The sequence below is a fragment of the Cebus imitator genome, unplaced genomic scaffold, assembly GCF_001604975.1.
Source record: "Cebus imitator isolate Cc_AM_T3 unplaced genomic scaffold, Cebus_imitator-1.0 Scaffold254, whole genome shotgun sequence".
Classification (NCBI taxonomy): Eukaryota; Metazoa; Chordata; class Mammalia; order Primates; family Cebidae; genus Cebus; species Cebus imitator.
The window spans coordinates 683,402-699,298 of record NW_016107569.1 but is presented as its reverse complement, the minus strand read 5'-3'; the positions used below and the strand labels follow the sequence as shown (position 1 = coordinate 699,298).

The window sequence follows — 15,897 nt, the reverse complement described above, 5'->3', positions numbered from 1 at the left end:
GGCTCACGCCTGTAATCCCAGCACTTTGGGAGGCCGAGGTGGGTAGATCACGAGGTCAAGAGATCAAGACCATCCTGGTCAACATGGTGAAACCCTGTCTATCAAGACCATCGTGGTCAACATGGTGAAACCCTGTCTACTAAAAATACAAAAAATAGCTGGGCATGGTGGTGTGCATCTGTAGTCCCAGCTACTCGGGAGGCTGAGGCAGGAGAATTGCTTGAACCCAGAGGCAGAGGTTGTGGTGAGCCGAGATTGCGCCATTGCACTCCAGCCTGGGTAACAAGAGTGAAACTCCGTCTCGGAAAAAAAAAAAAAGAAATTTGACCGTGAGCTGAAGGCCCCTCCCTTTAAATCGGTCAACAAGTCCCTCAGGGATTCCTGTTCCTCTCTGGGGTAAGACTAGTTTCTTTCAAGCCAGGCTTTGTTGAATTCATGGGTGGACCTTAGTTGTGCTGGTGTTTCCTGATATGAGAAATGCTAGTCATCAGAACCTCTTCTCCTGCTGGGGCTAAAGGAAGGCAGATAGCCCTACCTTAGCTACTGCTCTGTTGCCAAGAGTACCCCCATGTGGAGCTTCTGTTAGGACGTCCTCAATGAATGGTTTTCACCAGATTTCTTTCCTCTTGGGATTGTTCTGTGTTAGACTTGCTGTCCTTGAATAAACAACTTCCTGTGTCTCTTGCTCCCCCCAAGAGTGAGTATTCAGTTCCATAGGCTCCCCTCACCATGGGAAGAGCCTGGATGATCAGGAATTTGGAAGCTGCTCCAGTCGCCTCATGTGTGTCTACACTGGAAAAGGCCATATTAGGGAGTTGCTTTTAAGGACAGAATTTCAGTCTGGTTGCCAAAACCCCAAGGGAAAAATAACCTCCACCATACCACAAAACCCCATTAAAAAAAAAAAAATGTACACGGTGATGACCACCAAGTCTCTCGTTCCAAGGAGGTGTTAATGCCTAAAAGGAACTCTTAAAATGCCTCGCGCCACGGTACTGGGCTCCGGATGAGCTGAAGACTTGGGGTAGTGGAGATGATTTTGTCTGGGGGAATTGTAGAGATACTTGGGATCTGAGTCTTGGCAAGATGACAGCATCTTTATCTTGAAAATAAACTACAGTATATTCTTACGCCCTTCCCCTCCATGAAACATGCTGGAGCACAGCAGCGAGAGTGAGCGGGTTGGTATGCTGCTTCTCATATTCCACATGGAGACTAATGCGTTAGGTTTACTCTCAGGAAACCCCAAGAATTAAAGTTAGGGAAAACTTTGAAAGGACAGTTGAGACCCACTTAGCCTGGTATTCTCGGTGGTCTTAATGGACACTGTTCACTGCAGTGATGACCCAGCACACAGTACTGCAGAGTTGATGGAAGGTTTGGGTTGACTGGGTATCCTGAGGATTTATTTATTTAAAACCAGCTATTTTTTTACTAGTAGAAAAGTATCATATTCTGCCTTGGGGCAGCTCTCACATAAATCCTGATTGGCTGGTTAGTCAGTCCTAAAAAGGGTTAGTACCACGTCAGTTATTAAATCTCCATAAGAGTCATTACCTTATTCCAAGTACCTGGCCATGAGCCTGTCTCTGACCCTGAAGGGCAGGCCTCTGAGAGGGGCAGGCTGTTGCTGCTGAGGCCCAAGGCAGGAGGAGGAAGGGAGCAGGCCACTGCTGGGAGAGAGTCCAGCGAGAGCAGATCCCTTGGCCACCTTTGTATGGAAAGAGCCTTGACCTCATCATTAAATGTGAACAGAGTGGTGGGGAGGGAGAATTTTAGATAGTTTTTCTCTCTGGGGTTGATTCTTGCCCCAGGTGCTATCCCTTCTCCCAGAAACCATTGATCCATTTCCCTCACCTAATCACCTCCAGACCCCAGAAGCTCTCCCCTGCCCAGCTGAATTCCTCTGCAGATGATTCAGGGGACTCTGATAGGTCACACAGTGCCACCTTTTGTGCTGAACCACATCTGGAGGGAGAACTGGGCAAGGGTGCACAGGGGATTGTCCCCAGGTGGGCTGAGCAGGGGAGAGAAAATGGTAGCCACTTCTACAATGTTTTGTTTAGTAATTACTGATTCAGGAAGCAAATACAATCCTGAATGAAATGACTTGGAAAAAGTAAATAGAATCAAGATCCCAAGAGGAGCTGAAAATAAATAAATGGAGGCAGGGCTGAGGGGAACGGTCAGCAATGAGAAATGCTAAAATGCTGGAATAAAGCTGCAGGATTGCTGGGATAGTGCAGGAAATGTGTACTGCATAGTTCCCAGACGCCCTGGTGTTTCGATGGAGGGTGGAAACTAAAACACTGGCCAGGTTGGATTTCATACTGTAGTCCTGCCGTTTTTCTTCCCAGAGCAGAGATAAAGGTTGACCCTGGGCGATAGCTCATTCTCCCTGCAAGGCTGCTAGTTAGGCCCCGCCTATCACCGGGCCTAACTAACATGCTCATGTATGTCCTGCATATTGAGACTTAAAGCAGGGGCTGAGGCTTACAGATGGCCACATGGCGAGAAGACCCACTGACCTCGGTCTGTTTCTCACTGGAGCGCAGGTTTGGGAGCAGCAGCAACACCACATCCTTCGGCACACTCGCGAGTCAGAACGCCCCCACTTTCGGATCACTGTCCCAGCAGACTTCTGGTTTTGGGACCCAGAGTGGCGGATTCTCTGGTTTTGGATCAGGCACAGGAGGTAAGCTGCCACAGGTTCTCCCTCACAAGCACAGTGGCTCCCACTTGCCTTCTCCCCTAAAGAAAGGAGTATGTTTTACCTGACCAGTCTGTTTAGTATTTTAAAAGCTGACCAGGCACGTGGCTCACACCTGTAATCCCAACACTTTGGGAGACTAAGGCAGGAGGATCACTTGAGCCCAGGAGTTTGAGACTAGCCTGGGCAACGTGGCAAGACCCCATTCTCTACAAAAAATGTTAAAGTTCGCCGGACATGGTGGCACACACCTGTCGTCCCGGCTACTCAGGAGGCTGAGGCAAGAGAATCACTTGAGCCTGAGAGGCTAAGACTAAAGTGAGCTGTGATTGCACCACTGCACTCCAGTGACAGAATGAGATTCTGGGTGACAGAATAAGACCCTGTCTCAAAATACATACATACTGAAAGTGATTGAAAAATAAATTTCTTTTTTTAAGTTTTACTTAGACTTAGGACATTGTGTCATTTCTTACCAAAGAAACTACTGTCTTGATTTCCTCTCAGGATTTGAGAGGCCCAAAATAATAATGGTCTTACAGGGCCTTTGTTTAAAAATTTAAGCCAGCAGACTCAAAAAAGATGTAGAAACTTCACAAAATGTCTTGCATTTGTTTAACATTCTGCTTTTTCAGATGGCAGAGTATGTGTTTTCCATTTTGTTCTTGCAATAAGCAGACAAGGCACAGAATTTAAATATCATTACAATTGTACCAATGAAGAAACAGAAACTCCAAGGAACTAAGTGATTTGCCTAGAGTCAGTTAGTAGCAGAACCAGGCCTAGAATCCAGCTATCTTGCTTGTCTGGCCCTCAAAAAGAAGAGGAGCAAGCGGATGGAAAAACAACAGCAACAGAGAAAAAAAAAAAAAATCCTAATGAAATGGATCCATGTGGTCCAGTGCTGCTAAGAGAGAAAGGCCAACCCAGAGACCCTCCATACAATACAGCCAGGACCGGGGAGGGAAGAAGAACCCAAAATTACCAAGAAGATAACTTGTAAACAGTCAAGGATTTCTTCTGACTTCTGGGGGACCTGAATAGCTCCAGAGGATAAACTCAGAATAAAGGGGCTTCTGCATGTGCCTCCCCTGCCCTCCTGTAGGTGGTGGGGGCACAGAGGGCTTTCCACGAGAAGCATGGGAGGGCAGGCACTTGGCATGGAGACCACCTTTGTGTTTCGAGTGGATGTGTGCTTTAACTTCACTCTTCTGTTTTTCAGGATTCAGCTTTGGATCCAATAACTCGTAAGTATCCCCCTTTTTGAGTCTGACCTTAATTAAAAGCATTAAATAAAGTTGGAAGTATGTGTGAGCCACAAATCATTCCTCCCGGATTTGTGCATTTTCTTTTCATTTTTCCTGTTTTTGGAGTTTGTCCTTGAAGTGTGGGGGGTTCAGCAGCAGGGTTTGATTTTTGTGGACTTGTTCATCTCTGTAGGAATATGGCAGGAGGTGCCAGGCCTCGCCTTCTTAAGAGGCATGGCTCAAAGAGAAACGAGCACACCTGCCAGGGAAGCAGGCCTGAGGGCAGCACTGAGGAGGTGCTGCTCCTGACTTCCCTGGAGGTGTGTCGAAAGCTGCGTGCTAATCCCTGGGCTCTGGGCCATCCCCAGGTCTCGTATGTTGATGCTCCCTCTATGCTTCTGTGTAGAATTTCATGGCGTTAAAATTCAGACTCTTAGCCAGGTGGGGTGGCTCACACCTATATCCCAGCACTTTGGGAGGCTGAGGTGGGAGGATTGCTTGAGCCCAGGAGTCAAGACCAGCCTGGCTAACATAGCAAGAGACCCATCTCTACTAAACATTAAAAAAAAACTAGCCAGGCATGCTGGCTCATGCCTGTGGTCCCAGCTACTGCTGAAGCTGAGGCGGGAGGATCAGTTGAGCCTGGGAGGTCAAGGCTGCAGTGAGCCAAGATGGCACCACTGCACTCCACCTGGGTGACAGACCCTATCTCAAAAGAAGGGAAAAAAAAGCAAAAACGGCCGGGCACAGATAATCCCAGGTCTCCTGCTTTGGGAAGCCAAGGTGGGCAGACCAGCCACCATGGTGAAACCCCATCTCTACTAAAAATACACACACGCGGCCGGGCGCGGTGGCTCAAGCCTGTAATCCCAGCACTGTGGGAGGCCGAGGCGGGTGGATCACGAGGTCAAGAGATCAAGACCATCCTGGTCAACATGGTGAAACCCCGTCTCTACTAAAAATACAAAACATTAGCTGGGCATGGTGGCGCGTGCCTGTAATCCCAGCTACTCGGGAGGTTGAGGCAGGAGAATTGCCTGAACCCAGGAGGCGGAGGTTGCGGTGAGCCGAGATCGCGCCATTGCACTCCAGCCTGGGTAACAAGAGCGAAACTCCGTCTCAAAAAAAAAAAAAAATACACACACGCACGCACGCCAGCCCGAGAGGCAGAGGTTGCAGTGAGCTGAGATCACACCACTGCACTCCAGCCTAGGCGACAGAGTGAGACTATACAAAAAAGGGGGGCGGGGGCCGGGCACGGTGGCTCACGCCTGTAATCCCAGCACTTTGGGAGGCCGAGGCGGGCGGATCACGAGGTCAAGAGATCGAGACCATTCTCGCCATGATGAAACCCCATCTCTACTAAAAAATACAAAAATTAGCCAGGTGTGGTGGCACGCACCTGTAGTCCCAGCTACTCGGGAGGCTGAGGCGGAAGAATCGCTTGAACCCAGGAGGCAAAGGTTGCAGTGAGCCGAGATTGCGCCACTGCACTCCAGCCTGGCAACAGAGCAAGACACCGTCTCAAAAAAAAAAAAAAAAAAAAAAAAAAAAAATCCGAGTCCTGACCTTTGCACAAAGGCAGAGCAGCAGAGCCTGTGACTGTGCTATGTGACAGAGCAGCTGACTCCGCCACTCCCCTGTGCTTCCTTACAGGTCTGTCCAGGGATTTGGTGGCTGGCGAAGCTGAGGGGGTGTCAGCAGGCCTTTGGATCCCTGGGACCAACTGCATCCTCAGCTTCTTCACTGAGAAATGCTGGAACAAGCTGTTCAGACCGATATTGCCATCAAAACATACACACCCGGAAAGAAACAATAGAAACCAAAACTCAAGAGATGTGCAGTTACTCGTTTTATATTTCATGTTGGGTTCCCCACCCCACTATTAAACTGTTGGTCTGTTTCCGTACAGAATGTGTGTGGATTTTTTCAGATCATAGCCAAGGAGATTGCCCCGTTTCTGTGGCTCTGAGAAGCCAGCAGAGCCTCCGTCAGCCAGCACTGTGTCTTCAAGGATGGCATCAGAAGTCTCCAGCATCGGGTGTTGATAAACAGCATAGAACTTGCGGCGGTCTCCCTCGGACCTGGTGCCCTTCACATAGGGAAGAGGTTGAATCTTGTGGGCTGTCTTTTTGAAGCGGTAACGTGGTTATCTCCTCTCTGAGTTCTTTTTGTCATTGTGTATCAGGACCCTCCAAGGATGCACTCTGAGATTGAGTGGAGGCAGAGGACCCATTCATGCCAGCAGCAGTTTTAGAAGCAGCCGTAGCGCTTTTCAGTACACTTGTAGCCGGTGTGAGGCAGGACCGGCAAACAGATCAGGGCAACGTGGCTGAGTGCGGATGACAGTGCCGCCCCTTAGCCAGCCTTGTCCGCTTATCCCCATGTGGCTCTTGGGTGCTGTGTCTCCTACTCCAAAGAGGAGGGGGGCAGTTGCTTGAGAAGACAGCCATTCTATATGCGGCAATGACATTGGTAGCCACAGCTACCCAGTGTCTACTAACCACAGTGCAGATAGCCCTTGGTAGACCCGGGAAGTGTGAAGATGGGCTGTTGCCAGATACCACCAGCAGGACAGTGCTGGATTTGACAACAGTGTTTGCTGGCGTAGCCTAGAGCTCATGATTGCAGTTGTATTAAAGTGCTTATTTATCTTTAATGCAGTATCTTTGAGGCCTGGGCATAATTTATATATCTTGGGCCTGTAACATCCTAGGTAGTTACTGTCAAACAAAGACCGTCTTGCATTGAAAATAGATGTAAGAATTTATCTTTCAGGCCCAGAATCTGACAGGGCTGGCTTGGGTCATGAGCAGCAGACAGTTGGAAAGGGATTTTTTTTTTTTTTTTTTTTTTTTTTTTTTGTGTTTTACGTATCAGCAGGTTGTATTTTTTTAATGTTTTAATAAAAGTTTGACATGACATTAATTTATCATGCTACCAGATGGTATGACCTTGGTTCTGATGGCTTATGTGGGGAGAGTGGACAATGGTGAGGTCTCCACTGTGTCACCACCTGGTCTGACGGTCCCCGTCTCACCTGTGCCCCAGCATCATCTGCAGAGTTCTTTGTCACGTGCACATTCCCAGCCTCCATCCCGGGGACTCTGGCTCTGGAGGACTGAGATCGAGGCTGGACGCCCACTTGGCTTTGTGTTTGGTGATTTCTTAAGCTCCTGAGGAGAGGAATCTCATTGTACAGCGCTGTTGGGTTTCAGAAATCCCTCCTTCAACCAGATGTCAGCAGAGCCAAGAGCTGGAATTAGATCCATGGTGTCTCTGGATGACTGTCACCCTGTACTCTGTTCAGTTAGGAGAGGGAGGGGCTGTCTGTGTGGTCCATTATCTAGGGCTCTGCCTCTCACGAAGAGCTGAGGTCTCCAAAAATTGAATGTGTGCTCTTTTTGGTCCTTGCAGAATTGAAGAGCCTCTCACCTTCTCCACTCTGTGTTCACTGGAGGCTCTCTCAGCCATGAAGCGGGGGGACAGTCCCCATGACATTCACAGCCAGTCACAGGGCATGTTTCTCCCACGTGGGCTCGTGCTAGTTCATATACAGAGGCCATCTAGAGACAAAGGGACTCGAGCTCTGACCGGAGAGTCTGGCAGTGGAGGGCTCAGCATTAAAGGGAGCTATGTACCTGGAGGCGCCGTAAGCTCCATTCTGCCCTTGGCTGTCATCCTGCCGGCCGGCACCCAGGCTAAGCCAGTCTTTTCCTACCCTTCTGCTTCTCCCTGGACCCTCCTTTATATAAATAGAAATTGTTCAGCCTAAACACTTGACCTCAAATTCTCTGTGTTGATCCTCCATTGAGGTGGCATGTGACATCTCTCCATAAGGCACTATCAGCTGTGCTCAGGCAGATAACATCCCCACTCCCTGTCAAGCAGCAGCCCTGGAGGAATGTACTACTGGCATGTGGGCCCCTCCAAGTTCCTTTTTTGGGGTCCATGACAGTGGTAGATGGCAGGGGTCAGCTCAGCCTACATCCCCTGACACCCGAGCTGCCAGGATGTCTGGCTGGAATGCACAGTCGTTCCTGCCTGTCCAGGGAGGAGATGGGGCTTCAGCCGCCTCCAAATCAGGGCAGGCAAAGAGCCCGGATGTGTGTGGGGTCCTGTGTCCCAGTGACAAGAAGGGCCCAAGGATGCCCGCACAGCCTTCCTGGGGCATGTGTGCAGTGGCCAGCACAGGTAGTTTCATTTATGTTTCTGCTCCGCATAACTCAGGAAGGAACCGGGGGAAGGCAGACTGAATGAGCTCGGTCATGTTTTGCTTGGCTTTTCCAGACACAAATATCACACTGGTAATTGGTGCTTCAGATGGCAACACAGGGATAGAGGTCAAATGGGGCTCCTCAGGGACAGGTAGAACCCCAGTTACACGACACCCACAATCCCGGCCTCTCATTTGGGCAAAAATATGAGTCCCGTGGCATGGTGAGGCGGCCGAGCCAGTGGTCCGCTCTGCACAGCCCTGCCTGCCTGTGAGTGTCCTTTGCCGGCTTTCAGCTTTGCATTCTCTCTGACGGCCTCCAGAGAGGCTTCTAGGTCAAGTGTCTGGCATCACAGAAAGAGAGTGCACCATGCAGGCTGCCTAACCCTAAACTTCACCAGCTCTGTAACCAGAATGAGGCACTTGGCCTCTGTGTCTGGAGGGTTTTTTCCCTCAGTTGTAAAGTAGAATTCGAATACCTGCCTGGCAGAGTAGTGGTTCGGACTAAACGAGGTGCACCTGGCACAAAGCTGCTTCCCAGTCTTGGCGATGCTGTTACCCTCACCTGCAGGCTCTTGCCTGACATCCAGGTTAAATGGCTGCAAGTCGGTTCCCACTTTGACTTCATCTGCTTTGGGGGATGGGAGCATCTCCCACCTGGCTTTCAGGTCCCTTGTCAAACACAGGACCGCACTGCTGGGGAGTGGTGCAGCTGCAATGCTGTGCTCAGGCATTCACTGGAGATTCTTCACCAGGGCTGGGCCAGGCCCTTGAATCTGTTTTTCCTAAAGAGGGTGATTCTTGTACAGATGATCCATGAACCCCATGGGCCTTCGGTCTTAAGGACAGTAGCCATAAATACCCAGGGGGCATCTGAAGAACAGAACCTAACTCCATGGACATGTTTATTTTGCAGTTAATCCAGGCTAAGGGATTTTATCTGAAATTGTTGATAAGAGACCCAAGTGTAGATTTAAGCTGCTCTTTGGCACCTGCTCAAAAAAGAAAAAGTGAAGGTACAAGTGGCCAAATAACCTCCTTGCCAGCCAAACACTTTGAACCCTGGAGGGTTCATCAGTCGCATCAAATTCCCCTAACAGAGGAAGAAAGACCTTCCTTGCCCTCATCCCACCTGCGAATCCCCCTAACAGCAGCTTGGTTTCTCGACTGCCACTTAGTTGGGTTTTTTTAGATGGAGTCTCGCTCTGTTGTCCAGGCTGGAGTGCAGTAGTGTGATCTCGGCTCACTGCAACGTCCACCTCCCAGGTTCAAGCAATTCTCTTGCCTCACCCTCCCGAGTGACTGGGATTACAGGCGCCCACCACCACACCCAGCTAATTTTTTTTTTTCTTTTTTTTTTTGTATTTTTAGTAGAGACAGGGTTTCACCTGGTTAGCCAGGACGGTCTTGATTTCCTGACCTCATGATCTGCCTGCCTCAGCCTCCCAAAGTGCTGGGATTACAGGCATGAGCCACCGTGTCCAGCCAGTTGTTTATTTCAAATTACTATGTCAGAGAAGGAGGGGCCCTGGCATCCGTTGAGTGGGCTCTCCATCTTTTAACCCCTATAGATTCTCATTTGTAATTTTTTTTTTTTTTTTTTTTTTTTTAGACAGGGTCTGGCTGTCACCAGACTGGAATGCAGTGGCACGGTCTCAGATCACTGTAACCTCTGCCTCCCAGGCTCAAGCAATCCTCCCACCTCAGCCTTTCAGGTAGCTGGGACTACAGATGTACCCCACCACACCCAGCTAATTTTTTGTGTTTTTAGTAGAGAGGAGGTCTTGCTATGTTGCCCAGACTGGTCCCAAACTCCTGGGCTCAAGCCATCCACCCTCTGGCCTCCCAAAGTGCTGGGATTACAGACGTGAGCCAGCACACCTGGCCCCCTTTGTAATTTCTTTCTTTTCTCTTCTCTTCTCTTTCTTTCTTTTCTTTTCTTTCTTTTCTTTTCTTTTCTTTTCTTTCTTTTCTTTTTTTTGTTTTCTTTTCTTTTTTTTTAGAGTCTTGCTCTGTCATTCAGGCTGGAATGCAGTGGCAGTGGCATAATCTCAGCTCACCAAAACCTCCACCTCCCGGGTTCAAGCAATTCTCCTGCCTCAGCCTCCCGAGTAACTGGGACTACAGGCACCCACCACCACGCCGGGCTAAATTTTTTTGTATTTTTAGTAGAGGTGGGGTTTTGCCATGTTAGCCAGTATGGTCTCGCTCTCTTGACCTCGTGATCCTCCCGCCTCGGCCTCCCAAAGTGCTGGGGTTACAGGCATGAGCCACCGTGCCCGGCCTGTAATTTCTATTAGAAGACCTGTCTGGTCCTTTTTGGCATTTGATTTTTAGCCAACAAAACTGGCCCAGTTTCATGCCAGAAATGGAGCTTCTTGCCCAAACTTTCTCCGAGGAAGGTTGTGGAGCACCCTGGCTGGAAGGCAGGGATGAGGGTTAGGCTGCCAGCTGGTCACACACCTGCGTGTGCATCCCCATTGCTCTCTCTCAGCATCACCCTCTACTTTCCTCCTGGGGAAAGGAGGAGGAGTGATTGGATGGAGGGTGTATCAACTCCCAAACTTCTGCCGTTTTCAAAATGTCTCCTATGGGAAGTCAGTATTGTACAAAAAATAAGCTGGGGACGCGTGCTCCATGGCCACATAAGTTTAGGAAGAGTGGATGGAACAAACGATATATTTTTATTGTTAAAAAAAATACCTTTTTGAGCCCTTAATATGCAAATATGCCTTGTAAATCAGTAAGAGGAAACAGTCTGCCATTTCCCGAATGCATGCGTCTGCCAGGGAACCTTTCTCCTTGGAGTCCGGGTCATTAGCACTTGGGCTGGGAACAGCTGCATCGTGGGTGTGGCTGGTCAGAAGCACAGCTTATGTCCTGCTGGTTGTGTTGCTAACACACATTCCTTTTTTAAAATCGCTTTATAATAGTAGCAATTCACTGGATGAGCACTTCACTGACATGTTCACATTTCACCCTGTGAGCCACGTACTGTAACCCACAGCTTTCAGATGAGGAAATGAGGCTGAGCGAGGAAGCGGTTTGCCCAACTCTCAAGAGAATGAGAGGACGGAACCGGCACTGGGGCCCAGGCAGTGCTCGTCTCTGGCTCCTGCCAGGCCCGGGCTGGCTACTATTGGCTCTCCTGATTCTTCTTCTCCAAGATACCTGTTCATTTCCAAAGAAATCCTGCCAGCTCGTGCCAGCAACACTGCCAAGCCCCTTACCCACTGGCCGACCACCTTGTGAAAACAAGCCGGCCCTGACATCAGTCACAGCAAATACCCTGACACCATGCAGTTACCTGTCCCCTCCTCTGCCTCTCGCCTGTTGGTCTCTGTGGTCACAGTCTCTCTACAACAGCAGCCAGGGGGCCTGGGCAGAGGCTGGGCCTGTCTAGCTTACGTTGGCGTGAGCCACACACGGACCAGAGTTTGCTGGGCGGACGTCAGGGTGGGAGCAGCTGGCTCCACGCCCTTCAGCTGTGTCATCTGCCTTTCCTCTGCCGTCTCCTCTGGGGTCTGGCTTTGAGGCTTGCCAGAGTCCCACCGGAGGTCAGGCCACAGGCCCACTGAGGTGGCAGTTGCTACATTGTTATAAATAGAAGCCCGTCCATACCGCAGCCCCGGCAAGCCGGAGATTCTCTACATTGTTTTCAGGCCTAGATTGCCAACTGCAGAGGCCACAGGCAGGGGGTGGGGGGAGCGGATGGGCCATGGATGGAAAGCGGGAGCCCCAGCACATGGCAAAAGCCGAGGCCGGCCCTGGCTGGAGGTGACCCCACCTTGCTGGCGTCTTGGCCCACGAGGGTGCAGAAGCAGTTTTGCTTTGTGGCACATTGATGTTGGCTTTCTCGGCCTTGCCTAGATGCCTTTCCATCTGGAAGGCTAGAAGGGGACTTGGCTGCCCCGCAGCCCCCACAGTGCCTACAGGCCCTGCCGTCTGGCCCTGCTCTGCCTCTTTCCCTTCTTGGTGTCTCACTCTCCCCGAGGCTCTCCAGGCCCCACTGCTCCTCAAATGGCCCATTCTCCTCCTCGCTGCAGGCCACTCCACCCTCCGTCCCTTCCTGCTCATCCTGCAGGTGTCCGTTGAAGAGCCACCTCCCTCCCGCAGAGCCTTCCTGGTGGCCTGACCGGCTCACAGGCACCGGCTCCCTTTGTGTACCCCCTGTCCTGCTGTGCTGCTGTTCTGAGGTCTCCATCGCAATTGTGATTGCTCATGTAGTTGGTGGTTTCATTCATTCATCTATAGTCAGTCCCAGCGACAGGCAGCTCCGTGGGGACAGTGCCAGGGCAGGGCAAGTCAGGAACTGTTGATAAATGACTCCCAGCACGACTTCCTAGAAGGAAGACAAGACTTGTTCAAAAGCCAGACCCCAGCAGGAGATGACAAGGGGTAGGGGGTATTCAGATAGCTCAAGGGCACGGGGCCAGCTGGTGGCACCAGAGCTGTGCAGCAAGGCCAGGGCTCCCCCACCCTTTCCAGGGTCCTCTGGGTCTCATCCCAGGAACACACTAGGGCAGGAGAGCGAGGTGAGTGATGAATAGTGCAGGCTGTGTGCAGGAGGCCCTGGGGAGGAGGCCATCCTCTGAGACTCACCAGCAGAGTAAGTCGCCCCATCTGCCCCCAGCGAAAACAGGGCAGATACCGTGTGCCTCACAGGGCAGGGCTCTCACAGGGTTCAGGGCAGTGCCTGGCACAGTCACTGATCTCACGGTGGTTTTCCTGCCTTCACAGGGAGAGACCCAGGCCCCAGCAGACGGACCCCAGTGCCCCACGAAGTCTTCCTTGATCCCATGGCTGACTGGCAACACTCACTTCAGGAATGGGGCGCAGGGACCCACAAAGGGCCAGCCCCCAGGAAAGGACCATGCACGTCCCACTGTCCAGTCTGCAGCTTTCTGTCCCTGCGGCAGGGGAGACAGTAGGTGCATGCTCGCATCCCTCCAAAGCCCTGGCCCCACCACTTACCTGTGCTCTGTCCCAGAGCACTCTGGCCGCTGGGAAGTGCGGGGTGCGGGGGGGGAGTGCAGAAAGGCCGGCAGGCAGTTCCGAGTCACTGGCTACAGCTGACAGGAGAGGCTGAGTGGATGCAGCAGCTTGACCGTCACCAGCCAGCATTTCAGGAGCGGTCAGACTCTCCAGTCTTGGATATTTGCTTTTAAATCACTGTCATTCTCAGTTTTAGAGAACCCAGATTCGGCCCAGTGTCGGGAAATGAAAGTGCCATCATCATGTTACAAGGTTCTACAGACAGGTGATTGGATGGAGCGGCCTGAATCCCACCTGCTGTCTCTCGTGCCCGGGACCCTGGCTGGGCCTTGAGGGAGCCAAGTCCCTCCATTGACCGTCGTCTGGGTGGCAGCGATGGCCCCTCTGAGCTGTGGTAGTGCCCACAACCTCCTCCCCAGTGCGCCTCGGGCTGGGGTTTTTGTCCTCCTGACCTCACTGACCACTGGCTCTTGTCTTCAGAATCCTCTTTTTCATTTATTTATTTATTTATTTATTTTTAAGATGGAGACTCGCTCTGTTGACCAGGCTGGAGTGCAGTGATGTAATCTCAGCTTACTGCAGCCTCCACCTCCTGGGTTCAAGCGATTCTCCTGCCTCAGCCTCCCGAGTAGCTGGAATTACAGTGGCCCGCCACCACGCCCAGCTAATTTTTGTATTTTTTAGTACACGGGGTTTCACCATACTGGCCAGGCTGACCTGACCAGTATGAACCCCTGACCTCAGGCGATCCACCCGCCTCAGCCTCTCAAAGTGCTGGGATTACAAGCATGAGCCACCATGCCCTGCCTCTTTTTTTATTTTGAACCCCTCTGGAAACAGGAATAAACACATCCAGTCATTCAAGCCGGGCAGAGTCAGACGCTACCATGTGGTTGCCAGCGGCACAGATGGTGGGCCTGGTGGTTGGCATTCAAGAGCAGTCATTGACACACCGCGCTTCCTGGGTGCAGCGCCTTGCCAGCCCCCGAGGGCACAGCAGGCACGGCAATTGAGGCGGATGTTCTGGGCTACTCCAGCCGTGCACTCAGCACCCAGGCCCTTTCCTCACCCAGGGTGCTGCTGGCTGGGAAATGTGTGTTCAGGGAGGAGGCGTCCCTCCTTTGGCCGTGGCACTGAGCAGAGCTGGCCCACGAGCAAATCAAAGCAGCCCAGCATGTGAGCACTAGAAATCATCCTGTTCAATTTCCTCCTCAAATACGTAAAGGCAAACTGCACGACCCCAAAGAGAGAGAGAAAGTGACTCAATTCCGAGAGTAGTTTATCAGTTCAGATCATGGGTATGCCTGGTTTCAAATCACCTCCTTGTTGTGTGGCTTCCGGCAAGTCATTTAACCTCCCTGAGCCCCAGTTTTATCATCTATTAAAAAAAGGGGGACATTAATACCTTTATCTAGATTTGTCGAGGAGTAAATGAAATACTGCACATAAAGCCGTGTGGTTATTGTCGTTACCATCATTTATGGGCAGGGCATGCAGAAGGCCAAGCTCCCCATTCCGACCCCCCTTTCTTTCTTTTCTTTCTTTCTCTCTTTTTTTCTTTTTCTTTCTTTCTTTTTCTTTTTTCTTTCTTTCTTTCCCTCCCTTCCTTCCTTTCCCTCCCTTCCTTCCTTTCTTCTTTCTGTTTTTGAGACAGAGTTTCACTCTTGTTGCCCAGACTGGAATGCAATGGTGTGATCTCTGCTCACCACGACCTCCGCCTCCTGGATTCAAGTGATTCTCCTGCCTCAGCCTACTGAGTAGCTAGGATTACAGGCATGTGCCACCACACCTGGCTAATTCTGTATTTTTAGTAGAGACAGGGTTTCTCCGTGTTGGTCAGGCTAGTCTCAAACTCTGACCTCAGGTGATCCACCCACCTCCGCCTCCCAAAGAGCTGGGATTACAGGCGTGAGCCACCGTGCCCAGCCTCCCATCCCACTTTCACTGTGCGTTCCGACTCCTGGACTCGCTGTGGCTATCAAGGAAGAGCTAAACTGAGTCAGCTGCAAAGATATCTGAGCCTCTTGCCCTGTGAGCTGCTTATGCTCCAAACAAGTGGGGTTGCTGCCCAAAGGTACAATCTTTCTAAGAGCAGAAACATCTTTCTCTTCGGAGATGCTTAATGGGTCTGCTTATGCAACAAATATCCACTGAATGAGAAAACATCCATGGTGAAACTTGTAAATATTTTGTCACATATTCAGCCATGCCAGAAAAATCAGTTCCTGGAAGTCACGTGATCGCTATAGCACAGGTCCCTATAGTCTCCGAAGGACTGAGGGATCGCAGGACACGTGGGCCACTTCAGGCTTTGGCGTGGCCACAGGAAGACTATGCCTGTAGCTCCACGGTGCAAACCAGGCAGCCCTTGCCTTCTCCCCGCCGAGGGGCTGCTTACAAAGATCTGTTCCTCACTGACTTCTGGCGTCCCCGAGGCCAACACTGCGCAATTTCCCGAGAGTGGGATGGCACCAGTGAAGGTGAGGGGGCTAGATAAAACAACACTTCGGTGCTCATCCTTAGAGCAGAAGCCTTTTTTTATCTGCATCTCAGCCACTGGTGTCAGAGACGCTTAAACCCCTGGGCAACGTCCTGTACAGAGTAATAGATCTATAGTCTACAGACCTAACAACGAAAGGCCATTCTTCATTCTTCAGCAATCCATGTGACAGTCAGGTGTCTCAAAATACACAAGGCCTAAAACTGGAACTGCCAATGAAAAGAAACGA

The 15,897-nt window shown here is 50.9% G+C and overlaps 1 protein-coding gene and 1 long non-coding RNA gene across 6 annotated transcripts in view; one reads left to right on the top strand and one right to left on the bottom strand.

Annotated features, from left to right (window-relative positions):
- Nucleotides 1-5,868, top strand: part of NUP214 (nucleoporin 214) — a 101,997-nt gene extending 96,129 nt beyond the window's left edge. For all 5 annotated transcript variants that reach the window (XM_037728044.1, XM_017499063.2, XM_017499061.2 and 2 more), the window contains exons 34-36: nucleotides 2,556-2,695; nucleotides 3,933-3,957; nucleotides 5,614-5,868. In XM_037728044.1, coding sequence (XP_037583972.1) covers nucleotides 2,556-2,695; nucleotides 3,933-3,957; nucleotides 5,614-5,647 — 199 coding nt within the window. In that variant the 3' untranslated portion in view covers nucleotides 5,648-5,868. The remainder of the gene's footprint in view (nucleotides 1-2,555; nucleotides 2,696-3,932; nucleotides 3,958-5,613) is intronic.
- Nucleotides 5,869-12,019: 6,151 nt separating this feature from the next.
- Nucleotides 12,020-13,755, bottom strand: LOC119467025. Its single transcript, XR_005195545.1, has 2 exons — nucleotides 12,995-13,755; nucleotides 12,020-12,515 (listed from the first exon to the last, which is right to left on the bottom strand). It is a non-coding gene; the product is annotated as an uncharacterized LOC119467025 (long non-coding RNA).
- Nucleotides 13,756-15,897: the final 2,142 nt, after the last annotated feature.